General features: G+C 38.8%; 1 protein-coding gene across 3 annotated transcripts; it reads right to left on the bottom strand.

The window, feature by feature from the left end:
• Nucleotides 1–454: 454 nt before the first annotated feature.
• Nucleotides 455–14,172, bottom strand: MORN4 (MORN repeat containing 4). Of its 3 annotated transcripts, none has more exons than XM_025168745.2 (6): nt 13,899–14,172; nt 12,912–13,038; nt 5,751–5,848; nt 3,294–3,408; nt 2,757–2,947; nt 455–2,533 (listed from the first exon to the last, which is right to left on the bottom strand). In XM_025168745.2, exons 1-6 carry the CDS (start codon nt 13,960–13,962, stop codon nt 2,385–2,387), a joined length of 744 nt encoding a protein of 247 aa, XP_025024513.1. In that variant the 5' UTR covers nt 13,963–14,172; the 3' UTR covers nt 455–2,384. The 3 variants fall into 3 exon arrangements, with proteins under 3 accessions (XP_025024513.1, XP_025024560.1, XP_025024608.1); XM_025168792.2 differs by having other exon boundaries at nt 2,757–2,866; XM_025168840.2 differs by lacking the exons at nt 12,912–13,038; nt 13,899–14,172 and adding an exon at nt 12,598–12,700.
• Nucleotides 14,173–14,260: the final 88 nt, after the last annotated feature.

Here is a 14,260-nt window from a genome sequence, read left to right as displayed (position 1 = left end):
TTGGGTGTTTCAGTCAATGAGATAATCAGGTGTGAGTGTGGGAATTCCTGCCTTATTGAAAGAACAGAATTTTGGGTATCCGTTATCAAAGTCTGATCTTCACAATACAAGTATGTGGAAGTGTGTCATGGCTCAAACAAAGAAAATTTCTGAGGACCTCCAAAAACAGTTGTTGATGCTGGAAAACTATTTCCAAAGAGTTTGGATTCCACCAGTCTACTGCCAGGTAGATCATGTACAAATGGAGGCAATTCACATACCACACACAAATATGTAGCTTTCGATAATTTTCCTCAATAAATCAATGAACAAGTATACTGTAATGTTTTAGACTCATTTGTTTAATTAGGTTCTCTTTATCTAGTTTTAGGACTTGTGTGGAGAACAGATCACATTTTAGGTCATATTTATGCAGAAATGTTGAAAATTCAAAAGGGTTCATAAACTTTTAAGCACCATTGTATATTAGGCCAGGATACACACACCCATTCTGGATCTGCATAATTGAATAAGGGTAATCCACTTGCCCCAATTACAGAGAAAAATAATACACCAAAGTCAAGATTCAGCAACTCTTTATTTGGCCAAGGCCCTTACATGGGCAGAGACACAAAGGCACGAGGGTAGCATTGACACACAGACATTCAGTGTGGAGATAGGCTGGTTACAAGGGCTCCAGCATGGCACTTAGGGACACACATAATGTGGGTCAATGCTTGACTAAGAAACCCCCCTGTTTTAAACAATCCCATGTTTAATTTTAGTGCACAGAAACAAAGTGATTGACAGAAATAGAGTTGTTCTTTATTGACCAATCTTAACTAAATCACCCCACTAAGGGATTTAATTTGCTATCACCTCCACAAAACTTAAGTTTCCCTTCTATTACCCTAGCCTGGCATTTCCATTCAGCCTCCATCTCTAGCAAGGAACCAGTTATCCTTTCTGTATCATTGCCCATCTCTTTGTACTATATATTAAGAATGCCCTGTAATCTCCACATTATAAGTTATTGTAAGCTGTTGTGCTAAGTTTCAGTGTTACTGAATGCATCTTCTACAAAGATATATGACATTATCTGGGAACAGCTGTCTCTTCAGCTCTACAGCATTGTATAAATGATGCTGTTGCTTATTTTGGATACATATAGGGCTGTGTGCATGCCATTGTTCTGTGATATAATATATTGGACTAGTGATCAGCATCCTGAGATACATTTTTATTTTAAAGCAAATGTCTAGCCATTAAGGCAGCAAAGTCAGGCTTAAAACATTTATGGAATGTGTGGTAAAATTTCAGAAGCCAGAAGAGGGAAGTGTGGGCGGGGACAAGGAGTATGTGTGTGCAAAGGACTTCCAGTAATGAAGTAGGAAGGCATTTGCAAAACTTCGTTTGTCCTATGACTAACAGAGGCAGGGTTTATATAAAGTAATTATATTCCCTTTTTAATATTTGTAAAATGATACAGCTGTGTGGATATGGCACTATGGTAGATGAAAACCATGTAACAGCTCTGGAGCTTAGTGAATCTCTTCCTTCTGCGGCCCCTAGATAAGTGGCATGCATCTCATGTAAGGAAGGGATAATTGTGAAATGCTGTCTGTCACACAAGAAGCTCACAGTGAAAACGGCCTTAGCAAATTGTGTAAAACACAAGGCTAGAATAAAGAGTGGAAAGAGATCCTGGATCTATTCTGGAGCCTAAAGCATAAAGTGTAGCAGAACTCAGACATTCTTATTATGCTGATCTGCAAAATTGTTAAAAGTCACATTCAGAAAGTCTAGAATTCTTAGTTCCACTCAATATGTTAATTCTTTGCTTTTGTATTTATTCATTTAATTTTTATAAAGAAAGGAAGACTCAGCCTCAGTGAGGAATCAACTAGAGGTTTAGGGACATATAAGAAGATAGAAAGCTAAACTAAATGCAAGTTCTAAATCCCCCTTTGACCACTGGAAACCAACTCAACTGATCACATAATGTTCCAGCTGTGTTAGGTTTGTGGCAAGAAAGATGGATTGTATACAGTATTAACGAGCCCCTGTTGATTGGGATTCCCATTGTGCCCAACTCAGTTGTGGGATTATAGAATTAGGAATCTGTCCAACAGAGAATGCTTCTGACAAAGGAAATGCTATGATCTCAGAAATAACACTGAGAGGAGACGTAGGCTTCATAGTTGAGTTTTGGCACCAGTTCACATTATAGGGGCCAAGCTGCTTAAGGAAATGATAAAGGCAAGCAGGGTTGAGTTGTGATAGTTTGCATCCTAGAGATGGTATTTGCCTCTGTGAATCTTGTACTCCACACTCTCACCAACCTCTGGGTTAGGCTGCCAGTCATAGGTAAGCCATGTGTTAGGGTCTTGTAGAGTTTATACCCCTTATGCTGTCAGGCTGTGTGCCATCTTAGAGGCACTCTGTGCGCGTTGGACTACTGTCTGGCACTTTTCCCGTCGCAAGAGTTTGTTGTTTTCAAAGAAGCCTTCATTACGGGGTATCCCATGGGAGCCATCAGGAAAAGTCAAAAGTCCTATGGGAGAAAATAAAACATTATTGTTCAATAGGAAAATAGATTTGTGCATGCAGTGGTATGAAATAATATGTCTGCACTGTATTTCAGAGAATGGTATTTTTACCCAAGTTCTCACTTATGCCCTGTTCCATGCTGCAGCAGAGTTCCCAAAATAGATTTAATCCAAGATTATTAACTTTGCTGCTTGGCTACACCCACAAGATGTATCCTTATCACTCACCAAAACCATCAACCCGTCCACCCTTGAATTCTCCCTCGAAGATCATGTTGTCATAGCGTGTGAAGACTCCAACACCATTGAACTTTCCCTGTACAAATTCTCCTTCATATCTGCAACAGTAACAGGAGTGTGTCTGACTGGATACTGCTACCTCATCTGCAATCACTATAAAAGTTCTGAAAACATCAGAACTAAACAGAAGGAAAAGGGCCATAGAAGTATTAATGGAATATCTTAAAACATTGTTCAACAGATATTCTACAGCTTACCAATGGCCTACAGTGGAAAATGATATGGTAACAAATATTATGAAATGTTTTTTATTGCATACCTATATTAAAAGAAAATTAATGCATGCAAAAGGTAGCAACACATAGTCATTCTACAAAATTCTTTACATACCATGGGCATATATGGACATATTGTACTGTACTACACATTTATTCTTACTTTCTGAGAATGACTCAGATCATGCATGTGTGCCCTCTCTTTGTACTAGATAGTGCAGTGCTACTAAATCCACAATCCTGTACTGACCTGGAGCCATCTGCAAAAGTGAGCACTCCATATCCATTGAAGAGACCATTTTCAAAATGTCCTGTGTAAATGCTGCCATCAGCAAAAGTCAATTGTCCAACACCATGCCGACGCCCTAATGAGAAAAAATAAGCAGTATTCGTTCTCTACCAGTGGCTAAAAAGGTGACTCTGGTTGTTGGGAAGTCATATTATCAATCACTTTCTTATTTTACATCTTACTTTAAATTAGTTTCAGAATGAAAAAGAGACAGTAATAGAGTCCATGCCAGATAATCTGGTATGCAGCTCAAGAATGGAAGGAATCTATTACTGCTTGTTTCTTTTACCAATAATTATTTATAAAATATGTGGGCTGCATTATACCATGCAGAGTTCACAGCACTCTTTTAAAAGAGATTTGTGGGTCTCAAGGAACAGGACCAGTTTTCTAGATTTGATTGTGTAAGCCACTACTGTAAAGATTCTCATACACTACAATGATTCAAACGTGTATCTCTAAAGAACAAACTTTTTCCAGCTGTGTCCTATGTTGAAACTGGCTGGAAATGAAATGGGTAGAAGAAATCGCTGTCCAGTTTTCAATCCATTCTTCAGCTTTGGTAATGATGTTGGCCAGGTGTTCTGGTTACTATGGTAAAAACAAGCATTAATTCCTTTCCTTTCTAGAGGCAGACCTTTGAGGACATGTGATTTTCATTGACAGATCTTTTGTATGACCCCCCTCCCCAACTGACTCCTCCTTGTAACTGAATTTTTCTGTCTACTGCACTGGGTGGATGATGGGGAGAACACCCTTCTTTCTGTTACTTGGGCTAGAAAGAGAAACTGGCAGAACTCTTGTCAATTACAATTGAGTTTTTTAAAAAGAAAGAAATGGCTATAATTTCACCACTCCTGCAGTGAACCTTAAAGCAAAAAAAGTCCAACATATCACCAGTCGACTGATGGAGAAAAAGGTGAAAAGGTCCAGTGGCCAGCTGTTGTTTGTCCTAACTTTTGATACACCATTTGCACATGCAGACAGGAATCAGTGAAGTGGTGCTTCAGAGCACCACTTGTCAAAGATATTAGGAAATCACACAATGTCTAAGAACCTACTGTGCCTCACAAAGCACAGGAGGGTTCAGTATTTACATGGATAAGTCCTGCCCCACAAACACAGATGTCCCAAAAATGTGTGTGGAGGGCACTGACCAGTGACTAGGAGGTATGCCAGTAGTTCTGTATGTTGGACCTACAGGAGCACAGACATTGCCTACATAAAACTAAAGTGCAAGAGAGAACCACAAAGCTGGTCATTACCACTGTGGACAACACTGGACAGGTTTAATTACCCCACCCCTTTCCTTCTAGGCTTTATTCTTCATATGGTCATGAAGTGAGGATAAAAGTTACACTGAAACAGAATTCCTAAAGTTGCCGCACTTCATTCTAGGATTTTGTTTCTGTGCTGGCAGTAGGAAAAGATTTACCTTTGTTAACTCTCTTATCTCTGTTCAGATAACACAGATGACTGGAGAACACTAGTTTAGCCCCAAACAATAACCCTGCTGCTGACTGGATTTAGATGTTGTATGACTTGCTAATTCCACTGATCCTGTTAAGTATATAAGTGTAAACAGGGCCACCATTAATAACCAATAGTGTACAGGGATCATGAAGGGGGCCTTGGTCATCTCCATCTCCTGATAAAGGTATCTGGGCAAGCAGGGCAGACAGCATATTGTTCTGAGACAGCACAACATAATTCTCTAAGTTTAGAAACACAATATGAGCACAAGGTGCATACTTCTTGTTTCTGAGAAAAGAGATATTATAAACACTATTTATAGTTAATGAGTAATAGCATTGCAATTATAGATTCCAGTTGCTATTATTTGTTTTTAGTCCAATTTTCTGTTTACAGATGTGTACAGATTTGAAGTATCTTTCCTTTATTGTGTATCTGATGTATGCTTAAAATAAATAAGCTCTTTCATTTCACTTTGTTGAAACAAAGATTGAGAGTGTTCCCTTCTTTTAGACCCATGAGACTTTACTTGTTCTTCAGTCTCATAACTTTATCTTAATAGAGATCCTGATCTAATCAATTTCAAAACCATTTATTCAATTTCATCATGACAATAGAAAAAAATTATCTGGCTTTCTTAATTTTCCATGGTGATAAAAGTAGTATGTATTTTTCCCAAGCAGGGTCCCATAAGTAAAACTGATAGTACTGCAACTTTGAAACATTATATTTGGCAGTATACAAAGAATTTGTGATTGCCTAAAATAAAAGCATAAAAATAGATATTTGAGGAAAACTACTGTCTGGAGGACAGGGTCTAGCAGGTATGTGATTAATGAATGAGGCAGTCCTCACAATCAAGTGAAGTGATATTCTTGTACATATCCCTTTAGTCCTTATCATGTTAAAAGGAGGGGATCTTGCAACCTGGCCATATTAACTTACCTTCCTTCCATTCCCCACAATATTCCTCTCCACTGGAGTAAGTGAATGAGCCCTTAGTCAGGGTCATGATACCAGCTTTCAGGAAGGCAGGAGAGCAGCTGCAACAGAGGGTTCAGGAGTATGAAAACAATATAAGACAGGTATGAAGGGGGAGAAGGAACATTTACGAAACTATGGCACTACAAATGGGGAAGGTAGGCAGTGGGTACTATCAAGACAAGGGGTGGGACACATTGTTCCCCACTACAGCAGACTTAGCTTGCCCCATTTCGAAGTTAGTAAAGTAATAATTACCATCTAAAATGGCCTCCTATAAGTCCACTGAATAAATTATCTAACTGTACCACTAAAATCAGAGCAACCATATTTTATTAGATTTGGCTCCATGCATCATAAGCAATATGACCTGCATACCATCTCTGAGCTTGATGGTAAGCCAGACACCATTTCTGGTGCTACACAGACATCACAAAATCATGGTATTAATTTCATGCATGACATTAGCAAACATCAAAATATAATTTAGAAAGGATTGAAATTACATAGTTAGCACATTCATAGCCAGGAATGCCTAATTAGCCTAAGGACAATATAAAACTGAGAGGAAATGGTTTAATCCCAAATCAAGAAAGGGTTATGTGTTTTTTTCATTAAATTATGAAATTACTGTACATTAATTCTATTAATGTTTTTATGGTACTGAAGACTAAGAATTTTAATGATTAATCTGACAGCAAATATTATATGGACACATCTAACTGGTATATCATCTTGGTGACTGGCACATCATCTTCAAATGTTCTTCTGACAAAATAAGAATGGGTTAGCGAAATAAATTAATGTACTTGGGGCTACAACAAACTATTGCACTGGACAGTGCTGCTGTCCAGATTTCAGCTAGCCAGATATCACCCTACAGTCCAACTCCTTTATTCCAATGTACGTTCCTTAAAATGGCATATGAAAGTTCTCTTTGGAACATTAACAAAAAAGCCAGACAAACGTTGTAGCTTTCAAAATGATGTCACTTAGGACCCTCTAAAACAACGAAGTGATTTATGATCATAAATGATTGTGAGAATGACTTTTAAACTACTAATAGTAGCATATTGCAGATAGTGGCCTCTCAAAATTGGACAGTTTCCCTCCAGTCTGATAAAATTGTATTTAAATTTTCAGCCCACCTTTCCTTAATGTTCAAGAGAGCAAATATGGCTACTTCCCCTCTTCTGTATGCATACCATGATAGTTTAAATTAAAAGAATATGAATGGACAAAGCCACCCATTGCATTTCAGAGTTGAGTCATAATAAATAGAAACTCGTGTTTTCCTTAATATTCTGCAATTTTATTCATATGAAATTCAGTGCAACTAACAGTCTGAAAGAAATTTTTTTTTTTAAATATTGAACTAAATTGCTTCCAATTCAACCACTCCCCTGTATCCTAAACATATAAGAATAAACCTCTTAAACATAGGTTATGATATGCTTTATTCATATGGGATCCTCCCTCAACTAGCATAAGATATAGTAGTTCAGTTCTCATACTTCAGACTGACTTGCAGATTTTGTCCTATTTTCCCATGCCAGTTGTATACAGAGCAACTTCCTGATTTCACAAGAAAGCATATCCATTCCTTCCATAAGAAATTCAAGCCTTACATCTCAGGTTGCTACTGCTTATTAGTTTTATTTCACTGGACTAGATTCAAATGAAGCTTGAGCAAAAGGGCTCCACCTTCATGAAATATTCATGACTTCAATTTATCTGGACTAGCTATGGATACAACCTGGGTGGTCTCTATCAAAAGAAGAGTGCAGCTGGATCAACCCAAAGACACAGACCAGCCTTTCACAGGAGGTAATCAGATGGAAGTAATTTGGGTTCCATACTAACTTATATTGGTTAAAGCTATCCAAGTTGGTGGACAGGTCTGCATTGGATAGAAACAAATTCTATCATTTCAAGAATTTTTTTTCTGTTCAGAATGATCTCATCAACATCATTCGGTAACTTAAGTTTTAATATTATTAAACATTTCCCCTTTAATTTCAGTACTTTACAATACATTATGCATTATGTCCCTCTACTACTACTACATGTCCCGATATGTTACACATCACGTATATCAATTTTATTGATAAGAGATTGTTCCTACACTTCATCATTTTAGTTGGCATTTTCTGAACCCACAATATCCTTTTTTAAGCAGCAGAGTCCTCCAGGACTACACACAATAATCTAAGAATAGTCACATCATAGATAAACATATTATGGTATTGGCAATTTTATTTTCATGACCCCCAATATGGATTTCTTTTTCACAGCAGCTGCCTAGTGGATTGTCATTTTAACTGCACTATCCAAAACAACCCCAAAATTATTTTGTCAGTCGCCACAAGGTCAATTTGAAGATTTCACTGAATTTCTATTTCTACATGTGCAGTGTGCAAACAGTGTAAGTTTGCACTCACATAAGATGACTTATCCTTGCATTTTTGAGACTGCAAAATTGGATTCTATTGAATTACCATCATCTAGAAGCTATAACTTTATTTCCGGTGGTTGTGTTGCATGTACTAACTTTTCAGACACTGGAGGCTGAAACTGTGCCCAGGTTGCAGTTGCTGTGTTGCTCAGCCTGAAGGATGCAGCTCTTGCTGGGCTCAAGCAGCCAAAGTAATTAGGAGCACCTGGATATCAGTATTCTTCAACATGATGTCCTTTAGATGTGTTGGACTGTAACTCTCATTAGTTCCTAGCCAATAGTCAAGCTGGCTGGAAATTACCTGAATTATGGTTCAATACAAATGAAGAATGTCTAGGTGAGAAAGGCTGGCCTATACGCTGGACTCTTGCTAAGCATTCTGAGCTCCCAGCTCTTCAGCAGAAAACCTAGAAATTGCCATGATTGACTCAGGTTAAAAAGGGTTATAAATGATAGATTTCATTAAAAAAAAGCTTTCCTTCTGGCTATATATGTTGTGTTCTGTCCTGGAAGACACATAAATACATTAATCAAAATCTCTGGGGGTCAAGCAATCAGCATCACAAGGTAGAGACAAAGACAGAGGTCAAAAACAACAACAAAAAGCAGCAGCAGCTAGGGTTTGTGCTAAACAGTGGCAACAAAGCCCTTCTATCCCTATTTTTCCTTTCAATGTGCTTCCTATTGATCAAACAGAATCCCACAGAGAGGAAACAACAATCACCTTTGGGATGGGATGTAGGCATACGTTTAGGCAGTATGGCTAGTAGTTTTTTGAAGACTAGTTGATTGATAATGTTCTCCATCAAGGATGTTATTTAGCTAATTTGATCCAGTTTGTTCAAACTGCTTGTTAAGTTTTGGTGGATAATGTGTTTTCTAAGTTATATCTCATCTTTTGTCATTCTATGCAAAGCTGAACAAAACATTGTTATAACATAAAACATTGTGTTAGGACTTTGTTGGGTGCTGCTGATGTTGATGTTATCTAACCTGGGTCCAGGTTGTCTTTGTCCATACAAACTGTCAATAAAACTTAGCATGAGTAATTTCAAAGTCCACCTGTAGCAAGATCTCAATGACTGCAAGAGATTCCAAGATTCCCGGTGAAACTGGAAGTGATAACAAAATGACGTGGCATATTGCAGGGATCTCGTCATATGGCAACAGAGGTATGTTTTTGTAGAAGACTCTTCTTATTGGTGTTGTTATCTAGAAGGTAGCCCTAAAGACATTCCATTGGGAATGTCTGGAAATTGCTATCAGTATAACTGTAAGTAGATTCTCTTGTTTTTTAATCTGTGTTGAAATAAAATATGCATTCTATGTCCTGATTTTTAATTTATTTCATATTTTTCATTTGGAAGTACTAATATGATGAATTATCCTCAGAACCAGTTGCCACTTAATTTAGATTACATTCCTGTTCTCCATGTTTCAGTATGGAACACTTGTGTTCAGTATGAACACTAGCAACATATGGGCAGGAAGCTTTTGTTGAATGCTCACTAACCTTCAAACACCCTTGTTCTAGATACTTCTCAATGTCTGAGAATACTTATTTACTGCAAAGTAAAGCCATGGCCAAAAAAACCAGTATTATAGCTATATCTTACTATTTTACATTTGAAAAACAAGAAAAGAGGCTTGTAAATAAAACCCATACTACGAAAAGTTGCTGTACACAGAGATTGAGTTTCTGGTTATTGTATCACATAATCAAGACTGCCTTAAAAACTAAAAGACTTCCAAATACCAGATGATGCCCTGCATATCTCTACAGATTGAACTACCAAACTTGCAGAATATAAGTGATGACTAATACGATAGATTTTGTCCCTAAAGTGTCAGACAAACAAGCCACTGTTATGAACTCCTGTGGGTTCTGTGTGATACCCTGCTGGACTGGATCCAGAAGACTGGAACCCTCTTCTTGGCATCAGGCATAGCCATTTTTATTCTTTGAATATACTAATATTTTCACATTAAATGAAAACTTTGTAACTACTCTGGCTGAAAGCTGTTTATTTTTGTGTATTTTTATTATTTAACATTTAAATTTTAATGTATTCTAATCAGCTCTGCAAAAACTTACTTTGAAAGGGCAGCACTGAATTTTTAAAACAAATTTGTTAGTAGAGGTGAAGTATTGTAGTAGGAGAAGAGCTACCACCCTTCTTTCAGACAGTTGGAATACCCACATGGTTTATTGAATAGTATCAGCTATGGAGTAAACTCTGGCAGTCTCATGTCTCTGAGATTCTGTCAGCTTCTTTGACCTTGCAAGGCTTCTGTATCTCTGAGTTGCTTTGTCCATCATGGCTTCAATATCCTGAGTTGGGTATTGTTGCATCTGTTACATTCCTATGTATTAAATGCTTTTGATAGTCACAGAAGCCTAGGAAAGAAAAAGGGGGCAATACTACATAAGGAAACTCATTCCTCACTGATTATTGTTGCTGCTGTAAGAATTACTTATGGTTGGCATGGTGAGAACCATCCTTTCCTCTGTAAGTAATGAATGGCTGTGTGATTGCTTGTGGAGAGAAAAGAAAAAACAAAGACTGCTGGATAGTAATTAGTAACGTCTCTTGAAGCTGCAATAGTCAGTAGAATTAAGTGCATATCTAAAAAAAAAGCTATTACTACTTATACCTTCTTTCATCCTGCATGCCTACTGTTAGTTCTTCAGGAGCAACATTTGGAGATATATCTACTACAAAGATAATGATATCTTTCAGACACTCATCTGTCTAGTACAGGGAAATGCACTAATATTTTGCCTTCATTTTTGTTGTTTTGCTCTATATGTCCTGGCTGTAATCCTTCAAGGAAAAATGATTGGGAAGCAGTAATAGTATATGGGAAAAATGCTCATTTCTCAGTGGTGGCCATATTCCTCCGACCTCTCCTATTACATGGATTATCTAGATTCAGCATATTAGCACTATACCCTTAATTTGTATCCTGTGTTAGAGTCATTTTCATATACCACTCGATAAGCTGTTAAGCATGAATATCATTTCCCATACTGGTATATAATATACAAAGATAGTAATTCCAAGTGTAAAAACCAAAGGGATTCCTGAGAAATAATCACATGTAGTATGGAACAACAACAAAAGGTGTCATGTTCTATTTTTCCGATAACATCTCTGATTAATTTTTAAATTTCCTTTTGGTTTGTAGGGCTCAGTTTAGGGGGAAAAAAATAGCCTGTCTTTTTTTTTTTTTTTGGTCCATAGTAAGTAAAGCCACATGAATACAAGATTATAAAAACAGGAATGCTCACCTACTATATTATATTAATATAAGGGAAAACTAGTAGCATAATGATTGTGATGTGAACCAAGCTCTCAAAACTAGTCTCAGCCACACAATATTATATATAACTCAATACATCTAATAGGAGAAAGTATAAAGGAATGTTCCTCAACTTGACTTCCTCCAGATGTGTTGGATGACAACTTCCATAATCCCCAGTCAGTATTATCTATGCTGGCTGAAAATAGTAAGACTGATCATTCAACATATCTGGGAGATGCCAGGTTGGGCAAGGCTGGTATAAAAGTACAAAACGCATTGTGCCAATCTTTTCACAAGTGCCAAGTAGAATCACATTTTTAGAAGTCACTGCTATGAAAATACAAGTTTAGTCTCCCTTGAAGGGAAAATCTTGTGATTTTGGATCACAGCTGGCTAGAGGGCTACACAGAAAGAATTAGAGACCTGCCTGTCCTTTCAGGGACCATACAATACAATGACTGCTGCTTCCCTGGAAACAATTACAGCTGTTTTACGGAGCAGAGCAACCGCAGCTGCTCAGCAGCAAACCATGCGCATAGCAGTTTCCCAGTTTCTGAGGACATCTCTATATGCTCTCTGTAATCAGCAGAATCTGATTCAATGAACAGAAAGGCAGCGATAAAAAGGATCTGCTCCCTCTGTGTTTTCGTTTCTCGCAAGCCACGACCTTTCCGACAACGCTAACACTCCCAAGTCATCACTTACCCCCAGGCAGCATCCCTCAGTACTGGAATCAAAACTGCTCACTGCAAAGTCTCTTTTGACAGCTTCACAAGCGAGCCCAACATCCTCAAGTCATGCCCTGCAGCCCGAAACCACGCCCATCTAGTAGACTACGACGGCTCTGCACCCCGCTGTACCGGTCGCTGCTGCTGCTGCTGCTGCTGCTGCTGCTGCTGCTGCTGCTTCTTTCCACTCAAGCCTTTCTTCGCATTGCACTTTCCTGCCCCCAAAGCCTTCCTACCCGCCCGGGTTCCACGCAGCATTCCCGGCCACGTCATCCCTATGCTTTCATTCATTCATTGCACCAACAGTGACCGCGCCCCTCACCTGGATGCGAGCTTTGTAGCAGCTGCCACCAGCCGCACACCCCTTTGCTCTCCCCCCATGGGCCGCCGCCTCCTTCCCTACGCTACGCCAAGCTTCCCCCTCATCCACCTCTCTGGGCAAGCGCCCACTAGGAACTGTCCCCTCACGCTGTTGGTGGTTCCCTAGACAACCGGTAGTAACGCGTTCCTCTATTGCCCAGCCTCCCGGCTCTTTCTCCCCTCCCTTCCGTCTGAAGCCTTCTTTGTGAAGGGCAAGGAGATTTTCACGGAACGGCCATATTTCTGAGGGGCAGAAAGACAAGGCTTTCCTCTCACCAGAAGCGAGGGGCTGCCATACCGAGGCTCTCCTGCGCTTCCTTCGTCTGCCGGGAGATCCCTGCTGCGGCTCTCAAGAGGCAGAATTCAGGGCAGGGGATGCTGAAGCAAACGGTCAGGCGGTACCCTTGAAGAAGAGGAACAGACAGGCATTTATGAAACAAGAAAACTGTTTTTAAGCCTGGCGTTTTTTGTTCAATAAGGAATGCAATGAACATTACATTTTGGTTACTGGATAATTTCGACTGGCTGAATCTTGTTGAACGACACTTAGGTCGCTGAAGTTGTCTTTAAACTATCTGTTAAAATCTTAAATCCCGCCCCCGAAAGTAACAGTAATCTACAACAAGGAAATGAGTATTTCATTTCAACTCCAGTTACATTTGAAGCAATTCCAATAATAATAATAACAGATTATTATTATTATTATTATTAATATTATTATTATTATTATTAAACTTGTATGCCGCCCGACTCACTCTGGGCAGTTTCAAAATCCATACATATGTTAGGGATTTTAGACATTTCTAACAAGGCAAATAAAAAAATAAGGCCACAGATTTTCAGGAACTTGGAAATGTAAGCAGTAGTATATTGGATATGGCCCTTTTAATTGCCAGAAACATTCAAACTAACTGAAAGCAAACAGACAACCAAAACAAAAAAGTGTTCTGACTTATTTTAACTTAGAGAACTTTTGCAGTGTCTAAGTGATGAATCTGAGTTTGGTTTGAACCGAATTTTTGCTTGCCTGCTGAAGTTCTGACTGCTATAGTATGCTAATGTTTAAGGGCCACGGGATAAGTTGCTGTTTTCCTTTTTATTTTCCCGCTACAAGTTTTAAGTCCCTTAGGATCCATACAGTCCGTCCAGGACAATTGTAATGACAGCCTTTCTTCGGCGCAGACAGTAGGACATGCAACGTTTTCTCTTTTGAAAGGATTTTCAGTAAGATCGTATGGCATGCCAAAGCAGTGTGATACGTACGTGATGTATTACTGTACATCGATATACCGAAAAGAATTTTTGTAGCATATTGAGAAATGGTCATTTGCAATCAATCAGCGCAGGATATGTAGGCGTGACTTTGCATCGGAACGACAGACGCCTTGAAATGTCTTCAGCAGCATAATGAGGCGATATACAGTAGAATGTAATACAGAATGCGGGCGGAATCCGTTCAAGAAACGGAGGCGGTGACGATTGTGGCAATAGGGGCCTAGGGAAAAAAAGCACGGATTGAAAAGCAAGGAACGGGTCTACATTCTCCATTCAGAAGGCATGACATAGCGAGGCAGGGAGAGGCGGAACGCTACATAACGAAGGGGCGTGTCTGTAGAAGGCACTGG

The sequence above is a fragment of the Python bivittatus genome, unplaced genomic scaffold (genome assembly GCF_059951505.1).
Source record: "Python bivittatus isolate LINGU-HERP-01145 unplaced genomic scaffold, Pbiv_v1 ctg000980_np1212, whole genome shotgun sequence".
Taxonomy (NCBI): domain Eukaryota; kingdom Metazoa; phylum Chordata; class Lepidosauria; order Squamata; family Pythonidae; genus Python; species Python bivittatus.
Note: the sequence above shows the minus strand (reverse complement) of the source record. Positions and strands in the feature narration are given on the sequence as shown.